This window comes from Silurus meridionalis, chromosome 14 (assembly GCF_014805685.1).
Source record: "Silurus meridionalis isolate SWU-2019-XX chromosome 14, ASM1480568v1, whole genome shotgun sequence".
NCBI lineage: Eukaryota > Metazoa > Chordata > Actinopteri > Siluriformes > Siluridae > Silurus > Silurus meridionalis.
The window spans coordinates 17,582,234-17,609,575 of NC_060897.1; the positions used below are offsets into that span (position 1 = coordinate 17,582,234).

Below are 27,342 nucleotides of genomic sequence, written 5' to 3' on the forward strand. Positions count from 1 at the left end.
AGAAGGAGCATATATAGCTGGACAGAAAGAGTAGAATACAAACCATGCTGTACCAATCCAAACCAAGATTTTTGAGGTCAGTGTCCTGTTTAGCTCAGGACTTTTAGTTGTTGTCCTAAAAAAAGCTCCAAAAAGCTCCAATGGCCAGTTGTAACATAATCAACAGCCAAGACAGGTAACAAATAGGCAGCACAATAGACAGCAAACTAGACAGTGTTAAATACAATACACATAAATATCCCAATAGACACAATAATCTGAAATATGAGCATCAGTTCACAGGTACAAAAGGCTTATTTCACATTGTAAATGTTAATGTAAACATTCTAAATGATACATTAAAATATAAACACTTTTACAATTACTATGTATTACTATTACAGCACAGTAAAAGTGTGAATCCTGTCCGGTATTTTGCAATCAATATAAATCAAATATGCAATCAAATCAACACATTTTGCTGATGAAATTCATAGATGCCACACAGAAGAAATTCAGCCTGTGCATTTTCAATCACTGTAATCCAAACCGTAGTTTACATCAGGAAATACTGAAACTGTGCCGCCATACTGACATGACTAAACATCTTAGAGATCTTGATTGTGAACAATGACAAAAGGACTTGTCATTCTGATGGCAATATGTTCACTGGCACAAATACTTACTAAGGATTTTGAGAAAAGTACAGGCTTTTGCAAGAAATCCAATGTGTTGTACTGTTTGTACAAATTGTCTTAAGAACGCACTTATTGGTTTGAAAATATTGAGGATGATTCGAGAAATGCTTCAAACTAACTAAGAATAAGAGTAACTATCCCCGATGATAATATTCCCGACCACGCCCCGGTGCAGTTTAGCCCCACCCCCAGAAAGACTCAAGCCAATCAGGTATAACCTTTTGAGCGGTATGTTTCACTCTTACTGTCCTATTGGTTTATCTTTTGACTGACAACAAAATAATTTTTGCAACCAATAACATTTTACATTTGAAATACGTCTCCAAATGTAGCAAATCGGCTTGTTACGGTTTCACAGAAGGCGGGCTTTAAGCGGTTGGTAGGTTGTGCTAAACTAGGTTGACTTTTATAACTCCTGTCACTGTTAAGTTTTTTTTATTTCCCCGAAAAGTTTCCCGTGGCTGCTAACGCTCACACGAGGAGCCGTTTGATTTTGTCACACATAAGGAGCTTTTAGACTTAAATTTCTGTCCGTTTCTGGAAAAGCTGATGCTTTGCTGCTTGTTTGCTAGACAGCGTGATCCCTCGGTTCTCTGGCACCCTGTGGAGAGCTAGCCTCGCCGGCTAAGCACGTTTTCCGAAAGACTCCGGTTTAAAAACCCACCCAGCGGGAATGAACCACAAAAGTAAAAAACGAATCAAAGAAGCGAAGCGGAGTGCTAGGCCCGAGCTGAAGGATTCACTTGACTGGACTAAACATAACTACTTCGAGACTTTTGATCTTTCGCATCGGACAGTGAAGGTAAACCCAAATGCTAGCTAGAAGACGAGGCGCAACTCAGGCAGCTCATGTTTTCAGACTGAAGCCGCGCTAAATCAACAAGCTTTTTCTCCAGGTTTACTTGTTGCATGTGTGCGCAGTGCCCCGGAAATACATCCGGATCATTTTTCAGCGCAGGGTTAGATATTCGCCGATACAGCATCATTACTCGGGCGGAGTTGTGTTGGAGGTGCCGGTGGTGTTAGCGGCGGTGTGTGTGGAGGTTCCTTCCTGCACGTAGACTATGGAGGCGTTTACACAGCGTGTAGTGTTTAACTACAGCGTGAGCTTCACGTGGAGCACTAAGCAATTAAAATAAATGCTCTAATTTTTTTGTTCTGTGCACTCCAAATCTAATGAAGATTTTAACCCGAAAAAACAATCACTATTACAGATGATTCTAAACTTAAGCTCGTGTTTCATATCCAAGCCTATTTTTAAGAACCTTTAAGCTTTACATGGTCAGCTCTGTGCCTGGATCGTATCTTTTACTCTGGATATCATCTCCTTATGTATAATCAGATTGCCTCAATCCGTTCAGATCTTTTGTAAGAGAATATTTTAAGGAATAATTTAACCCATTCTGTGTATGAGAAGGACCTAGATAGTCTGGTCGTGCAGTCCTTTGCAGTGTGTTATGGGTGTATTTAAAGTTTAATCTAATTAGATTAGAAATGCATTTTTCTCACAATGTGTAGAATTTTGTTTTTGTGGAATTTTTTTCTGCTGCCACAATCATGCGTTCTGTCATCAACAAAGGTTTGTTCCACAAACTACCATGCATAGTGTGCCTGATCAATTGTTAGCTTTAAACCAGTTTTTTGTTTTGTTTTTTTCCCCACACACAGACCGACATAAGACACGTTTTTACACAAGACATGTCTCTCAACTGACACTTTTGCTGTCTTTCCCAGGACAGTGTGGAGCGGGTGGATGCTCGCCACCTGAACATAGAAGAGTTCATTCAACGCTTCGAAAAGCCTTACAAGCCCGTAGTTATTCTTAATTGCCAGGAGTCATGGTCTGCCCGGGAAAAATGGACCCCGGAACGACTGAAGCGCAAGTACCGTAATCAGAAATTCAAGTGTGGTGAGGACAACGATGGCTACTCTGTGAAGATGAAGATGAAGTATTACGTTGACTACATGGAGTCCACGCATGATGACAGTCCGCTATATATTTTTGACAGCAGTTATGGTGAGCACGCCAAACGCCGCAAGCTGCTGGAAGACTATGAGGTGCCAATATTCTTTAGAGATGATCTCTTTCAATATGCAGGAGAGAAGCGCCGACCACCTTACAGGTAACATTAAAGAGATTTCTGGTGCCTCAACATGTAATAGTCTAGTTAATATCCCTGTTGGTCAGTTCACCTTCTTAACAAATATCTCATAAGTTTGTTAATAACTAAAGATTATAGTAAATAAAAGATGCATTAATAATTTCTCTATTGTGTACATAAAAACATTTTTGTACCACTTCCCTAGGTGGTTTGTGATGGGCCCTGCACGCTCCGGCACAGGCATTCACATCGATCCACTAGGCACGAGTGCATGGAATGCCTTGGTGCAGGGTCATAAGCGCTGGTGCCTGTTCCCCACACACACCCCACGTGAGCTTATTAAGGTGACAAGAGAAGTGGGTGGCAACCAGCAGGACGAGGCCATCACCTGGTTCCGTGTAATTTATCCACGCACACAGTTACCTTCGTGGCCTGCTGAATTCAAGCCAATGGAGATTCTGCAGGGTCCCGGAGAAACCGTCTTTGTTCCTGGTCAGTTCCTAAATATTTCTACCTGAAATAGTTTTTATATGTTCCATGTTTACAATTCTGTGATGATGAAAAAGTATTTAGTAACTGTAGCACATTATTGTTTATTTCAACAATGTGGTTGTATAATATATATTATATAATGTGGAAAAAACTAATGCATGCCATTAAGGAGTTCATGTGCTTTGACACTTCATTTTCTGCAGTTTATATTTCAGTATATCAGACAGACATGTTATCATTCCCTTCTATTGTTTGAGTTATTTAGTTCAGTTACTGGTTAATCCTCTGATTTTCTTATTATTCTTGTGATTTTTGGATAGTTGTATTTAGAAACAGTAAAGCAGGGGTATTGTGATTTAATACAATAGCCACATAGAAGGAGAAACCCTGTCCTCTGTGGTAGCAAAAAAAAAAAAAAAATTTGATTAAGAAAGCATTAATATCCACTCAGGGCAAAGAGGCAATGCTACTTTCTTTTCGTATTTTCTGTCCATAAGTTCCCTAAAGGCCTGGGCATTTAAAAATACAAAATCTTCTGGATGGTTCATATACATTTTGTAACATCACCATTTATTAAAAATGTTGCAAACAACAATGCCATTTGTTGCAGATGGTGCTGTTATGATTTTTGCACTATTTGTTGAACATTTCTTTCTTGACAGGGTAAATCAGGACCATATCTTTAGTGACATGAAATGCCACTAAAACTGAAGTCAGCTTGGGGTGTTCATCTTAAATCTGAGTTCCTTCCTCGTTCACGGAGTGACGTCAAAAATACCTGGCTGCATTACAGCATTAGAAATAAACAATGTTATATTGTGCATGCAGTACAGTGATTGGTTTTAAATTAATCCACATCCTGACATTTGTTTATTAAATCTAAAACAGTTTGCTGTTTGAGAAAGAAAATAAACTTTACTCAGCCAAGTTAGCTACCTAGCTTGAGAGATTCATCCCACAGTGGGGAAATTTCAGCAGCAGCAGCTAACAGACATATTGCACACAGGACATATTGCAAATGGGTTGTCATGATGTGCAGAGGTCGAAAATGACTATTCTGACCTGCCAATTACAACATGTAGGTAATTGTTCTGTTTTAAGCAAAATTGTATCTGACTTTTCTAACTTGTACTAATCCAATATCTCTGAATGTGTTTGAAACTTTTCTTGCCTCAAGCTCAGTCTTCAGCAAAGTGTATGTGATTTTTTTTTTTTTTGGTGTTTTTTTATGGGTAGGATGGGTTTAACTTTAGAAACCGTTTTCTTTCCTTTGTGTTAGTTTAAACCAATTGGTTTTAAATAGAATTTCTGGATGTTTTGAAAATATCTAAATATCTGTAATTAAAAAAAAAACTATATGCAAATGTAAAAACATCTAATCTTGATTAGCGCATACCCTGTAAAATATTGATTTAGATGAATCATGAAAATTGCTCAGCAGTAGTTTTGCATATATCACTAGTTTTTGGTCATTCTTGCCCAAGATGTAGCTTTTGAAATGGATATTTGAGGGAGGAGCTGTGTTTTCTGTATTTTATGTCACAAAGTTCTACCCCATCAGGTACCCTGCCATAAGAGCGTTTTAATACTTGAGTAAAATACAAAGCCAGTAGCTCTAAAAATTTTCTATTTATAAACTGAGTGGGTCCATGGCATATCCCGTAGGTGGCTGGTGGCATGTTGTCCTCAACTTGGAGACTACCATTGCAGTTACTCAGAACTTTGCAAGTACCACAAACTTTCCCATTGTTTGGCACAAGACTGTTCGTGGGCGACCTAAACTCTCCAGGAAGTGGTACAGGTGTGTCTAAGTTTACATGTTTACTTTAGACGCCTACACAGCACTGATTAAACTTTACTCAGTACGTCATTTTAATGTTTTACGTTACTGTTTTACAGAATTCTAAAGCAGGAGCAGCCAGATTTAGCTGCTCTGGCAGACAAAGTGGACCTGCAGGAGTCGACAGGCATTGCTTCAGACAGCTCTAGTGACTCCTCTTCGTCTTCTTCCTCAAGTTCCTCTGATTCCGATTCAGAGGTATGTTGTGCTTCACTCTACCCAAAATCACTTGTACATAGCCATGTTGTATTCACTTACATTTTCTAGCTGAACTGGAAACACCTGGGTGATAGGTTAGGATTACTGGAAGTAAACTGACATGTAAAAAATGATGCAGGTTTTACATAAAGAGGCATGGATGATTAACATTTTATTAGTTTGAACTTCATGCTGAAGCAGTAAGTGGGTATTTTTGCACACTGATTCGAAGCCTTTATATTGTTAAATTCAAAAAAGGTTGTTTAAAGTATACTGACAGCACCACAACCACTAATAACAGTTCCTCTGCCTTGAAAACTACACTGGTTCTCATTTTTATTCCTCGTTTTGCGTCACTTTGTTCTCTTTTCTTTTTATAATGTTTTTGGTTTCTCATGTTTTAACTAAAGTAAACTTGCATTTTAGTCTTAATGTACCAATACATTACTAAACTTAAAATTACATCTATTTTCTCTAGACATGTTTATTAAAATAAAGATTTGAAAGTCTGTGCAAAATAATTTTTGGTATGTTATGTGCACGATAGTACATAGAGGTCTAACCATTGAGCTATTTGCTTTATGTGACCAGATTATTGTGAATGTTTCATTTTCCTTTTTATTTAAATATCATTTCTACCCCGGAGCAAATGTCTATACATAAAATGTTGTCATTTATTATACTACTATGAATTGTATGTAATTACTCTCTCTACTCAGAAGGCTGAATCAGGCTCGGAGGGTGATGCCATGACCCACCGCAGGAAGAAGCGAAAAACCTGTGCTGCAATGGAAAATGGTGACGGTACAAGCAAAGATGCCTGTGTGAGCAAAGAGCGTAGCTCCTCACGATGACCTCCACCCCCAGCTCCACCAGAGGAATCTGTCATTGTTTTTTGTTTTTTTCTCTCTCAATCTGGTTTGCTGCTTAAGTAAATAACTAATGATTTAATTGGCACAAGAAGAAATTTAGTTCCATTATGTACGTGGTACATGTTTGACAGGGTGACCGTTAAATACTGGGATAAAAATCGTCTGTGCTCATTGCATTAATGCCCTTGTGAAGATTCTGGCATTGGGGTAATGGTGGTACATGTGTTTATCTGCCACTTTTAACATCTAAATGAGCTGTCTCTAGCTGTACTATTCCTGCTCTATACTGTTGCGCCTGAGCTTTACTCTTATGGACCCTGATGCAGTTAAAAAATAACTATATGAACATTGTTGCCATGTGCATGCATATGAACATGCACAAGCCCACATGGCTGCATTACTGCAGGGGTTTTATGAATGCAGAATTCATGTTGGATTTTATATTTAAGGCATTACTGAAGTTCTTTTTAATAGAGTAATGCTCCTGTTTTTTTTTTTTTATCTATGTACTGCATCTGTAGTGTATATGCACACAAATACTGTTTCTCTGTACAGAGAACTGAACCATCCCTCTTACTGGAAATCTAAAGCTAATGTTAAATTGTCTCAATAAATGTTTGTTATAAATATTTGTAGAATGCTGTCATCATACTTTTTTATTAAACAATTTCTTTATATTGTACCACTGTTGAATAGTTAAGGTTGTAGTTTTGAATTTGCATTATTGTAAAGTTCACTGCACAAGCTGCACATAATTTAAGTAATTTGTTTCCCAGGAAAGGGAAATTTTGTTTTCAGGTCTAACTGTGTCGAAGTATTTAAAGATTCTTTTATTTAGGTCTTGTAAACAATCGGACATGCTGATGTTGAGTTAGAATATGTTAATGTTACACAAGACTTTTGACCACCAGTTCTCAACTATATACTCGCAGTAAACATCGGTTGGAGAAGCTAAGTGAAGCCTGCATGAGTAAAATCTTAAGATCCTCTCTTCATCATGGCACCTGTAGTGGGTGGGAATCCTGCAAACTGTTTGCTGAAGACAACCTGTCCAGGAGCAATAAATTACTGAAACCATGTCCTGTGGTCTGATGAGAGTAAAATAAACTTGTTTGGCTCAGATAGTGTCCAGCATGTGTGGTGACGCCTTGTTAAGGAGTTCCAAGAAAATTGTTATGCCTACAGTCAAGCATAGTGGTGGCAGCATCATGGTCGGGGCCTGCATGCGCACTGCTGGTACTTGTGAAAATGGATTCCAACATGTTCTTTTACGGTTTGAAGCAGTTTCCTTCAGAAACTGGGCAGAACGGCAGTTTTCCAACATAATGATCCCAAACTCTCCTCAAAGATGACAACTGCCTTGCTGAGGACGTAAAGGTGAGTGAGTGGCCAAGTATTTCTCCAGACCTGAGCCACCTCATGGGGCATCATAAAGTGGAAGGTGGAGAAGCACCATGGGTCGAACATCCTGTAGCTACATGATGCCATGTAGGAGTGTAAGAGGATCCCAGCAACAACCTGTGCAGCTCTGGTGAATTCCATGCCTGTGAGGATTAAGGCAGTGCTAGATGACAATGATGTTCACACAAAATACTGACACTTCAGACACAGTTTTGACATGTTCACGTAGGGTGTACTAACCTTTGTTGCCAGTTATGTAGACAATAATGGCTGTATGTTAAGTTATTTTTAGTGGACAGTAAATCTGTACTGCTTTGAAAGGTGCTCACTGAGTAGTCAATGTGCAGCTTGTATATCCAAGTGCAGATATATATCCAAGTTATATTACTATAGTATTGCCCCTTGAGAACATATAATAAAATGGTTGCTGGAATTTGAAGGCTGTACTCACTTATGTGAGATATTGTATATAGTGTATTTAGAAAATATTCAACACCCCTTCAAGTTGTACATTTTATGTTGCAGCCTCATACTACTGTTGTTAATTATTTTTCTCATTAATCTACACTCTCCCATAATGACAGTGAAAACTGAATTTTTTGAACTGTCTGTGCATTTGTTTTTAAATAAAAAAAATCTAATTACATTGATCATGAGCTTTGCACATCTGGATTGGGGGATTTTCTGCCATTCTTCATGGCAAATTCTCTCAAGCTAGGTCAGGTTGGATGAGGATTGACAGTAGACAGTAGCTCTTTCCAGCTCTCACCATGCTTCCCTTTTAAATGCTTTTGGTCAGGTGTTGAGCAGTGTCTGATTTCACCCAGACATATCTTTTTTAATTGAGGCCTCCAAGTGTTCTTCCATGTGGTTTTGTATTGAGGAGAGCCTCTCTACCATAAAGCCCAGATCGGTGGAGGGCTGCTGTGATGGTTGTCCTTCTAGAACTTTGTCCCATCTTCACACAAGATCTCCAGAGCTCAGTCAGAGTCATCAACAGGTTCTTGGGTCACCTCACTTACTAAAGCCCTTCACCGATTGCTCAGTTTGGCCAGGCAACCATCTCTTAGAAAAGTCCTAGTTGTGCCACCATTCTTCTATTTGAGTATTCTGGAGGCCACTCTGCTCTTAGGAATATTCAGTGCAGCAGAAATATTTTTGTAGCTTTCTCCATATCTGTGCCTTACAGCAATTCTGCACTATGCTCCTTATGCAGTTCCTTTGAACTCATAGCTTGTTTTTTTTCTCTGATATGCATTGTCAGCTGTGAGGCCTTCTATAGAGAGGTGTGTGCCTTTCCAAATCATGTCCAGTCAATAAAACATTTCCACAGGTGGACTTTAATCAAGGTGTAATAACATCTCAGCAATGATCAAGGGAACATCAGCTGACTACCTAAATATACTAAATGCCCCATTTTTAGGCTGTCATAAAATGTACAACTTTCATCTACAATTATTTTGTATCTGCACATAAGCCTACTAAGTTATAAGCTATACTGTAGCTATGCTTTAGGTATTGTTGTCTGCAAAGAGGCAGTCTCACAATATCTGGCGGCCTATTTTATAAAGTTTCAAACAACGATTACATGTTGTTTGATAGTTAACATGCATCATTTATAAAGTCACATTTTAGAAATTACACAAAAAATCAAGGAATGTCAGAATAAGGTCCAACAGGTTGTTTTACTTATATATTCCACATTCATTCCAAGGTTCATTTAAGGTGTAGTGAAAAGTAACACAACAGCCCAAAGATCCACTGGAAAACACAAAGTTGTTTTGACCCCTGAGGTAAACAAACACTGTTTATATAGTACAATAGATAATGACATTAAATTCACTTTACATTTCAATTAAAATGTCTTTAATGTCTTTAATAAGCCTCTTATTTACACAATCGATTCAGAGCTTTCACAGGTTCCACATACAATATATAATTAACATTACTTGAACAATTTAACATTAAAGTGCAAAAGTAAGCAATGGCATTGTGTGTTTTAGTTCTATTGGTGTATTATATGATTGTACTTCCCTAATTTACCATTAATCCGTTCCTTTATGGCACGGCTTGCGCTGCTTTTCTACTGTTGTTTTCTGCATAGAGCTGCTTCTGTGCATACATGGGGGGGGGGGTGCTCCTTACCTGTTAGTGGGATTTCTGGGTGTGGTGACTTCCACACAGTCTGTCTATACGTGGTGATATAGTGGTACATAGTGACAGCCTCATATCATTCTCTGGTTCTAGCCTTGCCCTGTACTTGTTCTTTAGATATGCCAATGTGGAAAAAGATATGCCAATGTGGAAAGGGTAAAAGACACCTCAATGCTTTCACTGTAAGCTCTGGAAATTCTGTCTGGCAACTTATCCAGAACTTCATAAGGGGTTGTGTATCATACATATGCCTCCTGACAGAGTCTGTGGACATCTCTATGAGCTGATCCTCTTCTACAGTAGTTAAGCTTGACCCTGACATCTGTCACTTTCCTTACTAAAAAGCGATCCATGCAGGTGCTGACTAGCAAACTTCACCTTAGTTAAAAACGTTAGCTAACAGCTCCACTCCAAATTTCAATTCACCAAAACTATTAAGCGTCTATTCAATAAAATCTGAATAATGTGTTTTCTTCGCTCCGAGATGCTGGTCTATTTTGCGCGCAAGATGAATGTGTACGTATATGACGCAAAACACAACTTTAGCAAAGCATAGGCCTGATAGGTGCAAAGCTAGCCTATCCTGTGTCAGTTTGAATATTTTAGATATTTTTTTATTAAATTCAGTTTTCCCACTAATGTGCAAATATTCTGGAAATGTTTGGAAAAATAAATTATGGAAAAAAGTGATTTTAATAGTGAAATTATATAGGCTGTCACGGACCACATGCAATGCCGCCGCGGACCACCGGTTGAAAACCCCTGTTCTACGTGTTCAAACGGAGGGAAGGAGGGGATTCCGCTCAATCTGGCAATCCGTACTGCGTTAATAGTCGCGCTGCTGACGCTCGCAATGGCCACATATAGTGCGCATGCGCAGACAGTTGTCTGGTCTCTTGCCCGCAATTGTACTCTTTTAAATAGTTGTAGTTAAACACAACAAAACAGACAGACCGAAAAAGCAATGCACCGACACATTTATGTAAAACAGACTCAGTAATAAAATCCCTAATCGTGTCAGTTAGCCGAAAGACAATTCTCGTGGAAAACTCCATTACCCATAAGCGGAGTTGTGACGGCAACATGTCATCAGCTGATTCCTCACATGACATCAGGGTTTCAGTGTGGAAGCGGCTAGGGATCTAGTTAGCCGTGTGGAAAGAGTTCGAAATACTAATGTTTGTTTGGCGACTACGAATAGTCTAATTATATGCGAAGCCGTTTTCGATGGAAGGTTGTTGGGCATGGTCCTGAGACCCTAGCAACTGTGAAAAACAGCGATACGATTTCCCACCGGTAAGCTGCTACTCTTCCTTGTTGCTTTTTATATGAAACAGAAGAAAGCAAATGATTTTCCTATACACTAATGATGGATATTACTATCTCCATTAAATGCATCAGCAGGTCTAATTTGTTTGAATACACAGCGACCTCCACTAGTATTGGCACCCTTGGAGAAAATAAACAATGTAGGTTGTGAAAAAATATCTAAAGTTTAACCTTTTGAATCAACTCTCATGGGTATCAAACAATTGCAACTACAAAACAGTGTTCTAAATATATGCCATTTTTAATCAATACTTTGTGCAACCTCCCTTTGCTAAGACAGCAGCTCTGAGTATCTCCTCCTGTGATACTTGAATAGATTGAGAGCCACCACCATATTTAACCTGAGCATGAGATCCTTTTCAATATGGCTACCGCTCTGTGTGAGCAAACCTACCTCTGGTAAAAAGAAACTCAGCTGCCAGACACTGCTGGAACTTGGTCAGATTGAGATCAGATTATATGATTGGATGGAACAAAACTCGAGCTTCTATGCAATAAATTGGTTTTACTTGTTTGTCTTAAGATATACATTTTGTTACTGACCTAAAGGGTTATTCCTCATGTGATCATTTCTAATGTAAAGCATTACATTTTCCTTGTACAGTAGAGGCTTTTTTCTCTTAAACTATTTTTCTATAAATTAACATCTTGCGGTGACATAGGTGACACCAGATTGTACTTTTGGACACTTTCCGACCCCAAAACTCAGGTCTCCAGCTTCGATCCTTGAAGATCAAATTCAAAAGGTATCACATGTCCTCTGGATAATGGATTTTTGGTTGTTTTGCTATTTTCCAATAGTCACTTCTCGTTTTTGTGCAAGCTCAACAAACCTTTGCTGCACATCACAGCAATATTTCATGGTCTTACCCAGTGTAATTAATGTCTAAAAGAATTTGACCTATGTGCTTCCTCATATTTATACCCCTGTGACTGAAAGTCAAGATTGAACTATTTCCTGTTCCTTGACACCCAGGTGTACAAAAAAAAAAGAAGAAATATCAGTGGGAATGTATCGTAATTTTCGGACTATTAAGCGCACCCAAATATAAGCCACGCCCACTGAATTTGACAGATTTTTATTTTGAACATAAATAAGCCGCACCTGTCTATAAAAGAATGTGTAAAACTAAAACTTTACACAGGCTTTAATGAAAGACAGTGACTGTAACAGTGCGTGTATCTAAACAGTAGCCTACCAAGAAAGTAATTGTTCACCATCTTCCTCCTTCCTTTCACAACAATTTCTCTCGAGAGTTTATCTTTTGGCATCATCGTGCGTTTAAAAATCACCACCGGTGAATCTTTTCTCCTGATGCCGTGCAGCTCAGAACACAGGTGAAGTGCGTTTTTTCATGCCCGGTTGTTTTCAGCGTGACGAATGATTCGCATTTCCTGTAGACAGTCCGAGTGAGCGGCAGGTCAAACGTCAGAGGAACATCATCCATATTTATGATGTGCTGCGGCCTGATTTAGTGGGAGCGCATCTGATTTAATATAAAGAATTTCATTGGTTCACCTGAACCCGTTCTGCAATTTTATTGGTCTAATGTTATGGGGCTCAGTTTTTTTGTCTTGAAGTTTGTGAAACCGGGAAAAACCCAGGAAAAATCCATAAATTAGCCGCTTCGTTGTTTAAGCCGCGGGGTTCAAAGCGTGGGGGGAAAAAAAGTAGATATCGTAAATATATAAATATATAAATATATTTATTGCATTGGAAGGGAAAAAATTAAAACAAGTCAAGTGTCACAAAGATGCTGCAATATATAAATCACAATAAGGCTGAACAGGCTCTCCATCTGATGTTTCCAGGAACATCATTATGGAATAGCAACTGTTAAGAAATGTTATAGGAAAGCCACATCAGTGACCTTAACCATTTCTTTCAGTTCAGTTGGTTTGATGATATGGAGGAGGAATTGTTTCTGGATGGCTGCACCGTGTAAGCATTCACTTGAGAGGATTAGGAAAACCAACAGACAGTGACAGTAGTCCTAAAAGTAGTAGGACGACAGTCACACAATCAACAAGCAGATTGTTGATTGCGCACAACACCACTGCTAGTAAAGAAGCACAGAGTGCCTCTAAATTAATTCCTGTATGTAATTGATGTTTGTACCCACTCTTTAAAAGCTATTGAAGGCAGAAATGTGAATGTGAACTTAAATCACCGCAGTATTGCCTGTATTACTGCTGTAATGCAAAATTTGATATATGAATCTCTGTTTACCAGCAAAGCCTAATAACTGAACATGTCTGCTTAATATAACCCAGCCTTTTAGTTGTCTGTCACATGCCAACTGATTATAACCCTTGTGCTCTGTATTCATGTTGCTGCCTGCAGCCAGCTGCTTTGCTCTCCTCCTGTCCTGTGAATGGCTCTTCAGATTCAGATTTATTAGAATTTGTTTTCAGCTGTTGGTGACTCTTAAAAGTACATACATAAATAACTATATATTTAGATTGGGCTATACAAGACAATACAGACAAGAGTTGCTGCTCCAAACCATATGGTGATGAGCACAGGACAGATTCAATGACTGCAGTGTAGAACTGTATCAACAGCTCCTGTGGCACACATCACTTTCTTAATTGCCGTAGAAAGTACATCCTTGGCTGGACCTTTTTGAGAATAGAGTTTATGTTGCACTCCCATCACAGGTCTTGGGAAATGGTAGTTCCCAGAAACTCGAAGGTCTGCAGAAATGACACAAGGCTGTCGGACATTGTTAATGGAGTGGTGTTGAGGGGTGTTTCCTAAAGTCCACTTTCATCTCCACAGTTTTGAGTGTTTGTTTCTTGTCTGTTTGTTAATGTGTTTTATGTAGTTGTTGCATAGTCCATACAGCAGATTGTCAGTCTGTATTGTGTAGCATTTGAGAATCTTTTTAGTTGTCCCACAACATTCACCTGATATTTTTCTTTGTTTTTCAGAGTCCTGTCGAACGAGAACATCAACCAAGATGAAGCCAGAAACAAAATCGCTCTTAAACATCATCGTATTGGGTCTTGGCTTTATGTTAATGTTCACCGCCTTCCAGACATGTGGAAACATTGAAGTATGAAAAAAATCTTTTAAAAAGTGTAATTTTATTTGGGCCTTTCTCTTCAGTCATTTTGACAGGAATATAGTTTTGGTGTGTAATTAAGTGATCACTATTTGCCAGGTTATTCTTTTCCAAATACACTGAAATATATTGTTTTGCAAAAGCATTAGAAAACATAAATCTTTAGCACCTAATCGTTTTTGGTCTTTTTACAGCAAACTGTGATTAAGAGTTTTAACAGCACAGAATTCAATGGAAGTGGGTACACAAGGTATTACCATTTGCATTACCTTTTATCTGAGCTTTTCTGTATTGCTGTAAGTGCATTTTACTGTATAAATAAAGTCATGTGATTTTCTATTGCTCTTGTACAAGTAGAATCGAGATTTCTTTAAATTTGCATTGTAATTTAAATAATCTCAGGATGTATTCACTGGATAATTATGTGCAGGAGATCACATTGTAAGCACTGGGAGTAAAATTGATTATAATATGACACTGTCTTTTTCCTAATATGATTCTCATTCCTTTTGACAGCATGGCTATTATCTATGGAGTCTTCTCTGCATCGAACCTAATTGCTCCTTCAGTGGTAGCCGTCATTGGTCCTCAATTGTCATTGTTTTTCAGTGGACTAGTTTACAGGTAAGATCAGGACGGTGACAATGAAATGCATGCTGTCATATTCAGTCCTGTACTGAAATTAATACATTCTCATTTATGTTCTTATTCTGGTCTCTTTTTAAGTGGCTACATTGCTATGTTTATTCACCCTTTTACCTGGAGTTTCTACACTGCTTCAGTCTTGGTTGGAATTGCAGCTGCAGGTACAGTGTGACTGTTTTTCACAGCACTTCACAAACTTGTGTGGTATCATCGCCTTTTTTTTACACTTTTCAATTGATGATATTTATCTTTCAGTGCTGTGGACAGCTCAGGGGAATCTCCTCACCATCAATTCCACTGATTCTTCTATCGGCCGAAACAGTGGGATATTCTGGGCTTTGCTGCAATTCAGGTGCCTGTGTGCTTGTGTTCAAATTGTGCTTGCGTTTTTTTTCTGTATCATTAATGAGATTATTTTTCTTACGCAAGATGGTAACCAGTTACTGTGTGTGTGTGTGTGTGTGTGTGTGTGTGTGTGTGTGCGCCCTTGCAGCTTGTTCTTCGGCAATCTTTACATTTATGTTGCCTGGCATGGGAAGATTCACATATCAGGTGAACATTATGGTGTATTTCATAGATATCACTACATACTGTATGTACAGAAATTGTAGTTGACTGTAGTTGGAAATAATGATCATCAGTTTGAGACAGCTACTTCCCTACATGTCTCAGATAAAGACCGTCAGACGGTGTTCATTTCACTCACCATCATCAGTCTGGTTGGAAACTTCCTGTTCTTCCTCATTCAGCGGACTGAGCCTGAGGTTGTGTCTACTGAGGGTTCTGAATCACTACTGCCTGGAGATGCTTGTGAAAGCAACTCATCGGTGGTGTGAGTATGGAAACCACGAGTTAAATGGATTTGGCAGGAAATGCTTTAGATGGACAAATGCTCAATATAAAGCAAAGATAAACATCTCTGAATAATTGTTTACCTGTTTACACAGACCACCACAGGGTCTCGGGGCTCAGGCTTGGGTGGCATTTAGTAAGTTTTCTGTGTTTGTAAAATTCTATAAAACACTAATTTAAACTTAGCTAACTGGTTTTAAGTTTTACTATTGTATGCTGTGTGAACAGAGAAATCTATTCAGCTGGCAATGACCAAAGAAATGCTGCTGCTAAGCATATCCATCGCATACACAGGTAAACCCTTTATTTGTTACTAGCCACTTAATTCTTACATAAGAAATGAGAATTCAAATCCCCCAAAATAATTATCAAAATAAACTTTTTATTATAAAACCCTATAGCAAAAGATTTTGAACTGAAAAAATAGACTTTTCTTTTCTTTTTGCAGGACTGGAATTAACTTTTTATAGTGGGGTTTATGGGACATGCATAGGAGCCATGACCCAATTTGGTGATAATGCCAAAAGTCTCATTGGCCTTTCAGGAATTTTCATTGGTGTTGGCGAAATACTTGGTAAGAAAGTATTAGATTTTGATAACTTTGTGTTCGACAAAGTGTATAATGTTTTTTTTCTCTTTGTTCAGGTGGGTCAGTGTTTGGGATGCTGAACCAATGCAAACGGTTTGGAAGGAACCCTGTGGTACTTTTGGGATTAGCCACACATTATTTGGCCTTCTACATTGTATTCCTGAACATAGCTAGTGATGCTCCCTTAGCCCCAGAGGAGGGCACAAACCTGCAAGGCTTTATTCCTCCCAGGTAATATAACAGAAAAGATGTCTCAGTTAAAGAGCATAGTGTTTCCAAACAGCTCCAACAAAATATCTGTAATCAGTAGTGCTAGTAAATGGGGGTTATTCTTTATAAACTTGTCTTGACTCTTTATTTGATTTTCCCATTATTGTGTGTTTACCTGGGAATCAGCGTCGAACTGGCATTGTTCTGCAGTTTCCTGCTTGGCCTGGGTGACAGCTGTTTTAATACACAATTGCTCAGCATCGTGGCCTCCGTATTTCGTGATGACAGTGCCCCAGCATTTGCTGTTTTCAAGTTTGTTCAGGTAAAAAAAATATATATACAGTATAAGTTTATTGTTTTAACAAGGATTCATGTGCAAAATGAATCAGTGGGTGTTGGGGTTGAATGAAAAATATTTTTTATTGATTTATTTTAAATGTTCCAACTAGTTTGATGATTAAATTCAACAATCATTTTCATATGGTCCAAACATTTATGGATCTGGCTATGAAAAAGAACAAGCAGATAATCATTATTTAAATAGTGTGATGTATCTAAAACATGAATTTAGCTTTGGACTGAAAATTTACTAACAGAAATATTAAATTTTATGTTTGTTTAGAAATTTATATGTATATTTTTTTTATATACAGTATGTGCATATTATATTTGTATTTATTATTGGCAGGGGCCTAAAATGACTTTGACCTGGCCTGCTACAGTACTGACGTAGACAATACTGACTCTAATTACGTTTAACATATTCAAAATGTACACATCCAAAATATGTTCCAACAAAGTACCAGCAGCACTGCTGCACCTGATACATTTACATCTGACGCATCACTGTGTCAGTGTTACTGCTGTGTAGAAAATGTCTAACCACCAATGAAATCCTGTTAGCATCCTGTTCTGTCCCTATGCTGGTCCCCTAATATAATATAAACTAATATAAAAGTTAATGTAATTCCTGTAAACTCTTTGCATTTTAACATACAAAAAATATACACAAATCCTAATCCCATTTCTATTAAAATATGCTCATATTAAAGATGAAGGTCTATATTAATCATTAATTTCAATATCAGTCCCTTCACAATTATTGGCACCCTTGGTGAATATGACCAAAGCTGGCTGAAATAAATTGTTTAACATTTTGTTAAAAGAATTCACAAAATACTCTGCTCTCATAGATAAACAATTGCAAACCACAACAGTTTTATCAAACAAACTAAAAAAATACTTTTTAATTGCACCCTTATGAATTCATGAGTAAAATAAGTTAGGATATTCCCATTGCACTTGGATTACAATGTTAAACCATGTCTCTCTATTCCCCTGTGTCACAATGGGTAGGACCATGGAATATAGCTGTGATGTGCAGCAAAAGATTGTTAAACTTCACAAAATGGAAAATGCCTATAAATAAATTGAAAATAATTGAAAATGCCCGAATCCACTATCAGGGCAATAATTTGTGTAACTGAAAATTAACCTGGCAGGGAAAGAGGATGTATGATCTTCAAGGATTGCCTGCTGGAGAACTGCAAAAGTTGTGTCTTTGGGGTCTCCAAACTACAATCTGATGTCACCTACATGACCACAAGTTGTTTGGAAGAGTTTCAAGAAAAAAGCATCTTCTGTCACACAGAAGCAAACTGCAAGCCCACAGTTAAATGTAGTGGTGGCTCTTCAATGTTGTGTGAGTGTTTTTGGTCCAGAGGAGCTGGACATGTTTTTAGGCTACATAGCATCATTGACACTGTCAAATATCAATTAAATGAACTGACTGCCTCTGCCAGAAAACTTAAAATGAGCCATGGTTGGACATGACATGCACATCAAAACCAACACAAAAATGGTTTATTGACCACGAAATCAAGGTAATGCCAAGGCCACCCCAGTCTCCTAACCTGAACCCCATAGAAAACCTGTGGGGTGAACTAATGAGGAAAGTCCACCAATGTGGACCTTGACATTTGAAGGATCTAGGGAAGTTCTTTATGGAGGAATTATCTCAGATCATGGATGGATTCTCCAACCTGATCAAGTATTACAGGAGGAGACTGTTATCTTGGCAAGGAGAGGTAGCACAAAGTATTGGTTAAAAGAGTGGCTTACATATTTAATGAAGATATATATTTTTGTTTGCACTTTATCCAGCAGAAAATTTTTGTGAATGTTTTGTGATCAAAAGGGTAAATAATGAAGACAATTTTTCCACAGCCTTTTTTTTCTTCCCACGAACCAATAATGAGCCTAATGTGTGAGTACATTTGACAAATATTTTCTTTTTAAGATGGTAATTTGTGTTTTATTCCTATGTTCTCTGCAGTCAGTCGCTGCTGCTCTGGCGTTCCTCTACAGTAACTATCTCCAACTACACTGGCAACTGCTCATTATGGTATTAGTGGGCTTAACTGGCACTCTCTCTTTCTTTGTGGCTGAAAGGATGGTGGTCAGCTGCAAAAGAAACTCTGATTATGACAGCATCTAACAAGTCAGAGAGAATGTGGCACCAGAAGACTTTCTTCCCTCATTTATAACTTTATCCTGCAGTTTGCTGTGTCCTCAGGATTGATGTGGAATGAGAAGTTCTGCAGAATTTTGTATTACTCTTTTTTTTTTTTTTTTCCTCTTACTTCAGCTATGCTCAAAATCATGTCTTGAACAGATACTTTAACCTCCGGTGTTCACAGTTGTATTGTTTTCTCTTTCTTTCAGCAAGGCTGCACATAAAGACTTTTTTTTAAGTATACAAAGCCTTTACATTTACTATTTACTTTCTGGTGATTTAATTGAAATTGTCTAAAGGGAAAGGTTTGGGTGAAGCCACCACTAAATCGTTATACTAAAAAGGTTGCCAATAAGTCACAATTTCAGAAATACAATATATGACAGATGTGAGAACTCCCCTGTGAAAAGACACAAATGATTCAGAATCGGATCACTTTTAGAGAACAGCATTACTTTTACGTTGAACAGTAGGGTATTGCTCAGGTTACTATATTAAAAACAAGTTTTGCACAGAAGCCCTTGTTTGTGACATAACACATTACAATACCATTATCAATCTTTTTTTTTTTTCTTTCTTTCATTCTTGCAATTCTTGTTGGGAAGCGGGAGTCATGGTTAAGGGCCTTACATTTCTACAAGCTTAGTGATCAGTAATCCATAGCCTTAACTGTTGAACCTATATCAATACATTAATGTTATTCATCTGCCATTCTCAAAATTTTAATAGTTTCTTCTTTGTGTGATTTGGGCAGTGAGAGTAAATTATATATTAATCTTTGGTCAAGCTTCTGGAGAGTGGGAGTCATTTTGTCAGCCAGTAAATCTGCCATAGCCACACGCATTCAGGTACCATCTATAAATATCTGTCTATTAAACCGTTGCACTCATGCAGTCCTATATTATTACACTCCCATTGCTGTGCTACACTGTTGAGGCTATGCAGTTACCATGTTAGTCCTGGCAAGGTTTACACCAAACATGCTGGATTCCATCTGAGACAAACAAAGTATCCTTGTCTCACTTGACTAAAGAATGTGTTCCTATATTCATCAGGCTTTTTTAGTTTAATCTTGGAGTTTTCTGCACAAGAGCAAGCTAGGATGTTTCCTTATACTCCATGCATTGCTGTCTGATTTTTCACAGAAACTCTGATTTCCATTAATAAATTACTTGTCAATTTAGAAATTAAGCAATTGTTTAAATCACCTGCATTCGATTAAGCCTGCACAAATTTACTTACTTTTGTTCTATATTGTATTTCCAGCCAACAGAACAGCATATAGTCATATGACAACTGTCTCAATACAAGTTATACAACTATAGCAGTACAGCAATTTCCATCCTTATAAAGAAACATTTTTAATTTACATAGTAGAACCCAGTCCTTACAGAGAACTGATATAATTCAATAATTGCAGAGATATGTTACCTAAAATTGAACATGTATTCTTTTAAAGTTTTTTTTTGTTTTATACTTTTTTTTTTATTCTATTATCATAAGATGGTATACTCATCCAATGTAATGCAAACCATTTTTAATATATTTTATTTGGGGAAAATACAGAACAGCAATATTGGATCTTTCTGTAAAGTATACCTCACCAAAATGTTTGAAGTGAAGGTTCAATGATCTGCATTTTGTCAGAATTTATTGGGAAACACTACAACAACTGGAAATGCACAAAACATTGGAGGAATGTGTCTAGTGTCTAGTGTCTGAATAATATGAGCTTTCTGTTGAATGGAACACTTTAGCATTGTAAATTTGACACAGGTATCGAGTAGGACCTTACCTACAGACGGGTGGCAACCTATGGACTTTTTCTATAATAGGTCTTTGTTTACTGGGATGCACTGTATATAACCAGTTCTGCTTTAATTTAGAGCAGTTTCATGGATTTTTATTTTGTAGGCTCTACAGCTGTTTACCTGAATCATTTTTAGGCCTACTATAAACCATTGATCATGTATAATGCCCGCACACACATAAATGATTAAAGTTTATTTTACACCGTTGCTGTTTACTCATGATGCTTATGATTACATTTAGTGTTTTTGAAATGATTGTCCAGTAATGTTAATTAGATGCACACGATGAATGCACGTTTTATTTAGAAACTACTTCGTTTAATTCGTTCATTCACAAAACACAATTCTTTTCATGTGCCGTTTCACTGCAGGCTTCATATGAGCCTATAAGATTGGCTCATATGAAGCCATATGAAGATCTTCAGTGAGATCTATAAGATTGGATCTGTTAATAGGTTAACTGTTAGATCATTTTGTCTAGTTTATACTCTGTGTCATAAACCACCAGTATTTAAAGGTAGAGCCAGGTGAGGCTCGTCTGCGCACAAGCTGGATGGAGATGCTGCATATGGACTTGAATGGTGGACCTTTCACCATCAGAATGGGAAAAAAATGTTATATTGGTGTTTTTGACTGTAGTATGATTGCTGGTGGAAGACAAACTGTTTTTTCCTATTTCTATTACTGTTCACCTGGGATACTCATGCCGAACAATCTATAGAGTTTAGTTTGCCAAGAAGAGTAACGTGGCTACAGTGCCCACACACTCATAAACACTGGAAAATAATAACCTGGTCCTGATAAATCTCAATTTCTGCCAAGGCACACAAACACTAGGGTAAAACATTTATCACTCACAGAATAAATCCTTTGACCCAACCTGCCTTATAACAGTCCAGGCTGGTGGAGGTGGTGTATTGATGTGGTGTATGGTTTTCTTGGCACATTTTGTGCCTCTTGACAGCGTGCTAACATCACTTGAATGATAATTTGATTATGCAGCTAAATGCAGCATGACAATGCACCATGACACAATACAAAAATCATCTAAAACTGAATTCATGACAAAACCAATGAATTTCAGTGTTCTTGCATAGCCTTTTCTTTCACCAGATTTGAATCCAATAGAACATATTAGGGATGCAGGACAGGAGAAATGAACCAGAAAAATCTGCAGGGATTGTGAATTCATGGCACAGCAAAAGGAGGGTACACTAGTATATTATTGATCGGTTAGTTGATGCTCAACAGAGCTCGTTCTAGCCAATTATACTAGGGTGGGCTGGTACAAATAGTTGTGGCCCCAAAACCTAATCCATATCTCCCGATAACTAATATTTACAAAATTAGAAGAAAATCGAATTCAAACTAAAACTGAACGTTGATAATGAAAACAACTTAAACTAACTGTATTTTACTTTAAACTCCATAAATCCTGTTTTTATTGTATCAGATTAATTCTCAAATTAAATTAAATCCTAAATCAATTTATCAAGCATATTTTCAAACTTCAGAACATTATATACAAACGTTTATTTTTTCCACTTTTATAGAAGTTTTTCCATTTTTCTTCTCAATTTATTTTAACCAGACAGTATCAGAACATTACATAACCTTTTTTTTGCCACTTTTTATACAAAGATTTTTCAAATCAGGGTCATATTGTTTATCACAATTTCTAACCTGAAATGGGGCTGAAACAGCCAAGAGATTAGTCTGCTTCGGGGAACTTGTTGAGGACTGAGGAGGTGCAGTGCTTGTGGAGGGTAAACTGAAATTAGCCATAGCCTCTGATGTGCTAGCAGCAGCATCACTAGAGACCCCAACAATAGGCTCGCTTATAGACTTAAAATAAAACATACATCACAGTAGAGGGTATGCAGATTCATCAGCAAAAATCTATGCTGACAATTTTTACTTGTTAAGCTCCGCTGTCATTACCAGAGAGGCCTTTAGAGGCGAATCACTGACACCACATGCTGTTTGTTTTTACATGCAAGGCTGCACAGAGAGGGCTATATTATATTTATTAATTATTAATTATATATATAAATATATTTAGATTTATTTCATTTTCATGGTTCAGTACTGGATTTTTTTAGTAATAAAGTTCAGTAATATTTTACATGGATGTTTGCTTTTTATCCAGTATCCATTTTATAAACTATGGGTTGATTAATCAGTTATCGGCAAGTACGATCCAACCTAGCTATCAGTATCAATAAAATCAGTCGACCTCTACATCACATAAGCATATTCAACATAAGCATGTTGAACTGAAAGTAGTGTGAGGTAGGGTTGAGAAACTCTTCTGTTTAGCTGGGGCAGGGCTTTGGGTAGAACTGCTGCATATGGTCATTAATCATTTGCAGTAGGCTGCCCACCCAATCTGAAGTTAGACATCATGCTGGTATTTTCTATTAATATTTCTTATGGCTAAAATTTTTAAATAAAACTTGGGTGGCCAAGATGCAAATTTGGGTGGCCAAGCTAACCCCTGCCCACTGCTGCCGTCAGCCCTGATGTTCGAGGATCCCTTTTATATTAACTGTAGAGGACATTGAATATAGCTTTGTGGTCTCAGATTTTATTTACAACACAATTTAAATCAATCAAATAATAAATATAAAGTATAAAATATAAAAATAAAGCATGAAAAAAATCTATTGTTCATATGTATGATTTCAACCAACATTCTTGCTACATACAATATTAATTACGTTTTAGTCCTTGCCGTTACAATCATCATTTGTATTGAATGATTTCCAGGTAGAGTCGATCCAGCTATATGTTTTTCGTTTGCATGAAATTTATCTAATAAGACATCAGTGCACTGCAGGTTCCATTTGTTCAGCAAGGATTCTATAGTCCAGTCTGAGCTGAAACAACAGTTTTAAAATGTAATGATAATCAGTCACCTCTCCAACACCAACAGTCTTTAACAAGTCAATAGCAATTGACCGAACATTTCTGCGAGGAAAATAACAATGTTTAAGAACTTCTTTAAACATTAGCTTTTTTTCTTTAATAACTGAAATTTGGGATTATAAATAGGATACCTTCTTTCCTGAAATGTGGTCCAAAACTGACCCGAAGGGTTTCGTCTTAGTAGAAAGGAGAGTGTTACAAGTACATCTTCAAAATCTGAGAAAAGGAGAATTGAGAGGCATTTGGTGAGGCAATACTAACAAGGGAAAAAAATACAGGAAAGCAAAATTAGGTTTACCTTCAGGGTCATAAAAAACATCTGATCCCAGTATGATGTCTACAGGTGGTAGAGAACACAGTGCAGGTGATATCTCTCCCCAGGTGAGTCCAACCACAGGCACTTCAGGTAGACCATTAAGCTCACAACACCGCCGGCTGTTTTCTAGGCACAGAGGAATTTCTGCACTGTCTGACAGAGTCACGTGAGCTCCACATTTCGCAGCTACAATGCCTGGCAAACTCACCCCAGCACCGAGCTATAAAACAGTATCATACAGAAGAAATGTGGAATATAGATGAAAAAATAAGAAATAAAAAAGCTCTGCCAAACATAAAATGTAAAATATCTTATACTTCATATAAGGCCATTTTTAAGTTAGTTGTTAATATAAAATATTATCCAATTTTTATGCTGTAGGTCACTAATATTTAGACTGAATTTTAACTCTATAAGACAGTTAGGTGAACAGCATGTCATTGTTTCATTCATATTCAAGGTAATATCATTGACAGTTTTGAGCCAAATCTTCAGCATGGCATCTCAGAAACCAAATCTGAGCATCGTAGTGGGAAAGCAGTACTCCACTGTTTTTCTCATCATACCACACTGAAATCCCATTATTCATGTAGTATGCTTGCTGACCCTATCCTCTTGGAGTACATGTCATTGGGAAACAAGGCACAGGCAGGGGTAAACTGTTATACACCATAATGTGCCAGCTTTATTAGCGAGCGATTATTCAAGTGTTAAGGCACTGACGCTTTAGAGCTAATTAAAATTATTAAAACACAAGGTCTATAATAAACCAGTAACAAATGCAATAATAAACCATTTCAGTTTACACATACATCAACCAGACTGATACCTAAAAAGCTTGTCTGGGACTGGAATGACATCGCTACAGCCGATAAATTCTGAAATGAGTCTCTGGTATGAATTTACACATATACAGAGCAAGATGTTTGTGTAGAAATCTCTCAGGGTCAGAGACATGCTGCTTTATGACAAACTGGGAACTGGGAACTTTAATAACCACAGTGAATAAAGCAGCACGTAGCACAAAATTAATCGGTGATTAACTATTTAACCAATTGACCTTATGAGCCTTGTGTGTGGACTGCACAATATACAGAGCAGAAAATGGGAACGGGGAACCCGGCACACAGACACCTGCATGCACACCCAGCAGAAATTGGAAGTGCGTTATTAGGATCACACGTTGGTTTGTGTGGTCAAAATAATCTTCCAGAGCCTCTTTAAACACACAAATAAATGTTTACAGTCTGTTTAATCAGTATAAGGGAAATCTTCATAAAACACACCTCAGCTGGAGATGCAGAAGTCAAATGCATCATAGTCAGAAATGAGGCAGTGTTTCTCAGTTCAGGACAGAGTACTGGTGGAAACGGTTCCAGATGAACCCCAGAGTTCCTCTTTTCGGGGCAAAAACTTGTTCCAGAACAAAGTAATTGTGTAAAGGTGTTGCGTTTTCCTAATGACATTTATGTTTTTACATTTGTCAAATTATATCGACATGATTAATAAGTCGTTTAATATTTAAATGCAAGCTTTATAGAAAATATGTACAATATTTGAACGCGCTAAGCGTTAGCATTCTGACCTCGTGCTTGTTTGTACATCGTATGCTTTATTATAAATATGTACTGAGTTTGTTCTTTTAAAAACGCTGTCTTATCGCATTAAGTGTTTTAGTCCTACAATTTTAACACTTTTTGGAATGCTTTTAAAACTGTTATTCCCTAATGACTCTACAAACCGCTGGATTTGTAAGTAAGGGTCGTAGTAATACAGTATACTACAGTATACAAAACCACACAAGGTTTCAAACAAGTTTAACCTCGAGGACGGATTGTCTGTGGATCTTCTCTTTGCTGCTCCACACATACTGGGCCAGAACCACTGCACAGGGCCACACGTACATCCCATACTGCGCAGCTGGAACCTGCATCAACACATGCATGTGGTATTAATGCGAATACAGTGCAGTGCTGCCATAATAACACACTATAACTACACCGTCACTACCTCTGGAACAGACACCGTCAGTGCCTGCGTGCCATCGTGACTCTCAAAGGTGAACGTGTTCTCGGTAAAACCTGGATGGACAATTTGGTCCTCGTTACACTTCATATAGTTTACGTGTAAACTCATTTTATAATTTAATAGAGACCCGGAAACCGCTAGACTTTTAACTCACAGTCCTATAGGTTGCGATTGGTCACGTGCGGATGTCACGTGGTACTGGTCCACTGGCGGGCTCGCTTCGACGCAGTCACGTGGTTCTTGTAGTTCTCGGTGGTCATGAATTGCTTTGACTCGAATCTTTTCTTTCACCAAAATAATAATTTGCTATTCGTTCTGTGCAAGTATGAAGTACAAGTATAAATGGGTCATGAACAAGATACAAAACAAATAACTGTTTTGTACTGTCTTGGCTGAACTTTCCTCACAACGTATACAATATCGCACTTTCTATTGTAAACAATATATCAATGTATACCTAAACAATTGTGTAAGTAGAAACTCACAGTTTCTACACAGTCCTCACAGTGGTTTGACCCACTGCCTGTGTTCCCAGTTGATCTCACCCACTCTACACACACGAGTCAGGTGTGTGGCTGCGGCTCAATTAATGTTCAACTCCATTAACTGGGGGATTTTATTCACTTTAAATAAAGCGATTCTCTTTAATGTAGTTGACGCAGACTTATTTATAAATTAGTTGCGGCAAAAATGCTGATTAGCGAGGTAATTTTCCATGAATCTGCTATATTAGCAAATAAAATATGACTTATCTAGTTAACGTTAGCTTGTTTACATTAGCTTGTAGCATAGTGCACTGTAACTATGGGACGACTTGGCATAATGTTAACTTACATTAACGGCCACAATTAGCATATTGTTTAGCTGTGCATTTGCTAAAATAGCACTGTGCTACGTCCGAACTGACCCCACTGTATTTTTTTGTACAATCAATTTCTATTCTGTTCTTAAGTGTCTTAATTATTTTAAAATAAAATGTAAACCTTTTTTTAATTCCTTGTTTTGCTTTGTCATTGAACCTGAGAAAAACTTAAACCTAAAATAAACATAATGATGCAGTCTCCATGCTACAATAATAAAAGCAAAGTTTTTCACTGTGGGGACACTGTGTCTTTTTAAGTACAATTTGACTGTATTATTTGTTTCCCCTTCAAAAATTGCTCATGAGAAATTTAATATTTATTGTCCCCCCCTACTGTTAAATGAAATTTACGCCCATGCATCTCTGTTATGCTGAACTCAGCAGGCGTTCAAGACCAGCTCGGAAGCAAGTGGGAACCTGGCCAGCAGGATCCATGTCTGCTCTCCAGGACTG

The 27,342-nt window shown here is 37.7% G+C and overlaps 3 protein-coding genes across 6 annotated transcripts; 2 read left to right on the top strand and 1 right to left on the bottom strand.

Moving 5' to 3' along the window:
• The first annotated feature begins 1,062 nt into the window (after positions 1 to 1,062).
• jmjd6 (jumonji domain containing 6, arginine demethylase and lysine hydroxylase) lies at positions 1,063 to 6,810 on the top strand. Of its 3 annotated transcripts, none has more exons than XM_046866725.1 (6): positions 1,063 to 1,479; positions 2,412 to 2,800; positions 2,985 to 3,271; positions 4,937 to 5,072; positions 5,171 to 5,309; positions 6,029 to 6,810. In XM_046866725.1, the coding sequence occupies exons 1-6, from the start codon at positions 1,351 to 1,353 to the stop codon at positions 6,161 to 6,163; spliced, it is 1,215 nt and encodes a 404-aa protein (XP_046722681.1). In that variant the 5' UTR covers positions 1,063 to 1,350; the 3' UTR covers positions 6,164 to 6,810. The 3 variants fall into 3 exon arrangements, with proteins under 3 accessions (XP_046722681.1, XP_046722682.1, XP_046722683.1); XM_046866726.1 differs by having other exon boundaries at positions 6,032 to 6,810; XM_046866727.1 differs by lacking the exon at positions 1,063 to 1,479 and adding an exon at positions 1,554 to 2,256.
• A 3,860-nt stretch (positions 6,811 to 10,670) lies between these two features.
• mfsd11 (major facilitator superfamily domain containing 11) lies at positions 10,671 to 20,962 on the top strand. The gene is made up of 14 exons (XM_046866699.1): positions 10,671 to 11,032; positions 14,000 to 14,124; positions 14,328 to 14,383; positions 14,650 to 14,757; positions 14,860 to 14,939; positions 15,034 to 15,130; positions 15,272 to 15,330; positions 15,451 to 15,610; positions 15,726 to 15,766; positions 15,859 to 15,924; positions 16,079 to 16,204; positions 16,276 to 16,450; positions 16,616 to 16,751; positions 18,765 to 20,962. The coding sequence occupies exons 2-14, from the start codon at positions 14,029 to 14,031 to the stop codon at positions 18,924 to 18,926; spliced, it is 1,362 nt and encodes a 453-aa protein (XP_046722655.1). The 5' UTR covers positions 10,671 to 11,032; positions 14,000 to 14,028; the 3' UTR covers positions 18,927 to 20,962.
• A 1,963-nt stretch (positions 20,963 to 22,925) lies between these two features.
• On the bottom strand, positions 22,926 to 26,199 carry mettl23 (methyltransferase like 23). 2 transcript variants are annotated; one of them, XM_046866246.1, is made up of 5 exons: positions 26,010 to 26,195; positions 25,822 to 25,926; positions 23,982 to 24,219; positions 23,815 to 23,899; positions 22,926 to 23,634 (listed from the first exon to the last, which is right to left on the bottom strand). In XM_046866246.1, the coding sequence occupies exons 1-5, from the start codon at positions 26,133 to 26,135 to the stop codon at positions 23,472 to 23,474; spliced, it is 717 nt and encodes a 238-aa protein (XP_046722202.1). In that variant the 5' UTR covers positions 26,136 to 26,195; the 3' UTR covers positions 22,926 to 23,471. The 2 variants fall into 2 exon arrangements, with proteins under 2 accessions (XP_046722202.1, XP_046722203.1); XM_046866247.1 differs by having other exon boundaries at positions 23,513 to 23,725; positions 26,010 to 26,199.
• Between the last annotated feature and the right edge of the window lie 1,143 nt (positions 26,200 to 27,342).

Excerpts from the sequence above, each read along its gene's own strand:
- jmjd6 (XM_046866725.1), top strand. The coding sequence starts at position 1,351 with ATGAACCACAAAAGTAAAAAACGAATCAAAGAAGCGAAGCGGAGTGCT. Across the intron at positions 3,272-4,936 it reads AGAAACCGTCTTTGTTCCTG|GTGGCTGGTGGCATGTTGTC; the intron begins GTCAGTTCCTAA and ends CATATCCCGTAG. Across the intron at positions 5,310-6,028 it reads CCTCTGATTCCGATTCAGAG|AAGGCTGAATCAGGCTCGGA; the intron begins GTATGTTGTGCT and ends CTCTCTACTCAG.
- mettl23 (XM_046866246.1), bottom strand. The coding sequence starts at position 26,135 with ATGAGTTTACACGTAAACTATATGAAGTGTAACGAGGACCAAATTGTC. Across the intron at positions 24,220-25,821 it reads ACAGACAATCCGTCCTCGAG|CTCGGTGCTGGGGTGAGTTT; the intron begins GTTAAACTTGTT and ends ACTGTTTTATAG. Across the intron at positions 23,900-23,981 it reads TGTTTTTTATGACCCTGAAG|ATTTTGAAGATGTACTTGTA; the intron begins GTAAACCTAATT and ends TCCTTTTCTCAG.
- mfsd11 (XM_046866699.1), top strand. The coding sequence starts at position 14,029 with ATGAAGCCAGAAACAAAATCGCTCTTAAACATCATCGTATTGGGTCTT. Across the intron at positions 15,331-15,450 it reads TGGGAAGATTCACATATCAG|ATAAAGACCGTCAGACGGTG; the intron begins GTGAACATTATG and ends TACATGTCTCAG. Across the intron at positions 16,451-16,615 it reads CAAGGCTTTATTCCTCCCAG|CGTCGAACTGGCATTGTTCT; the intron begins GTAATATAACAG and ends CCTGGGAATCAG.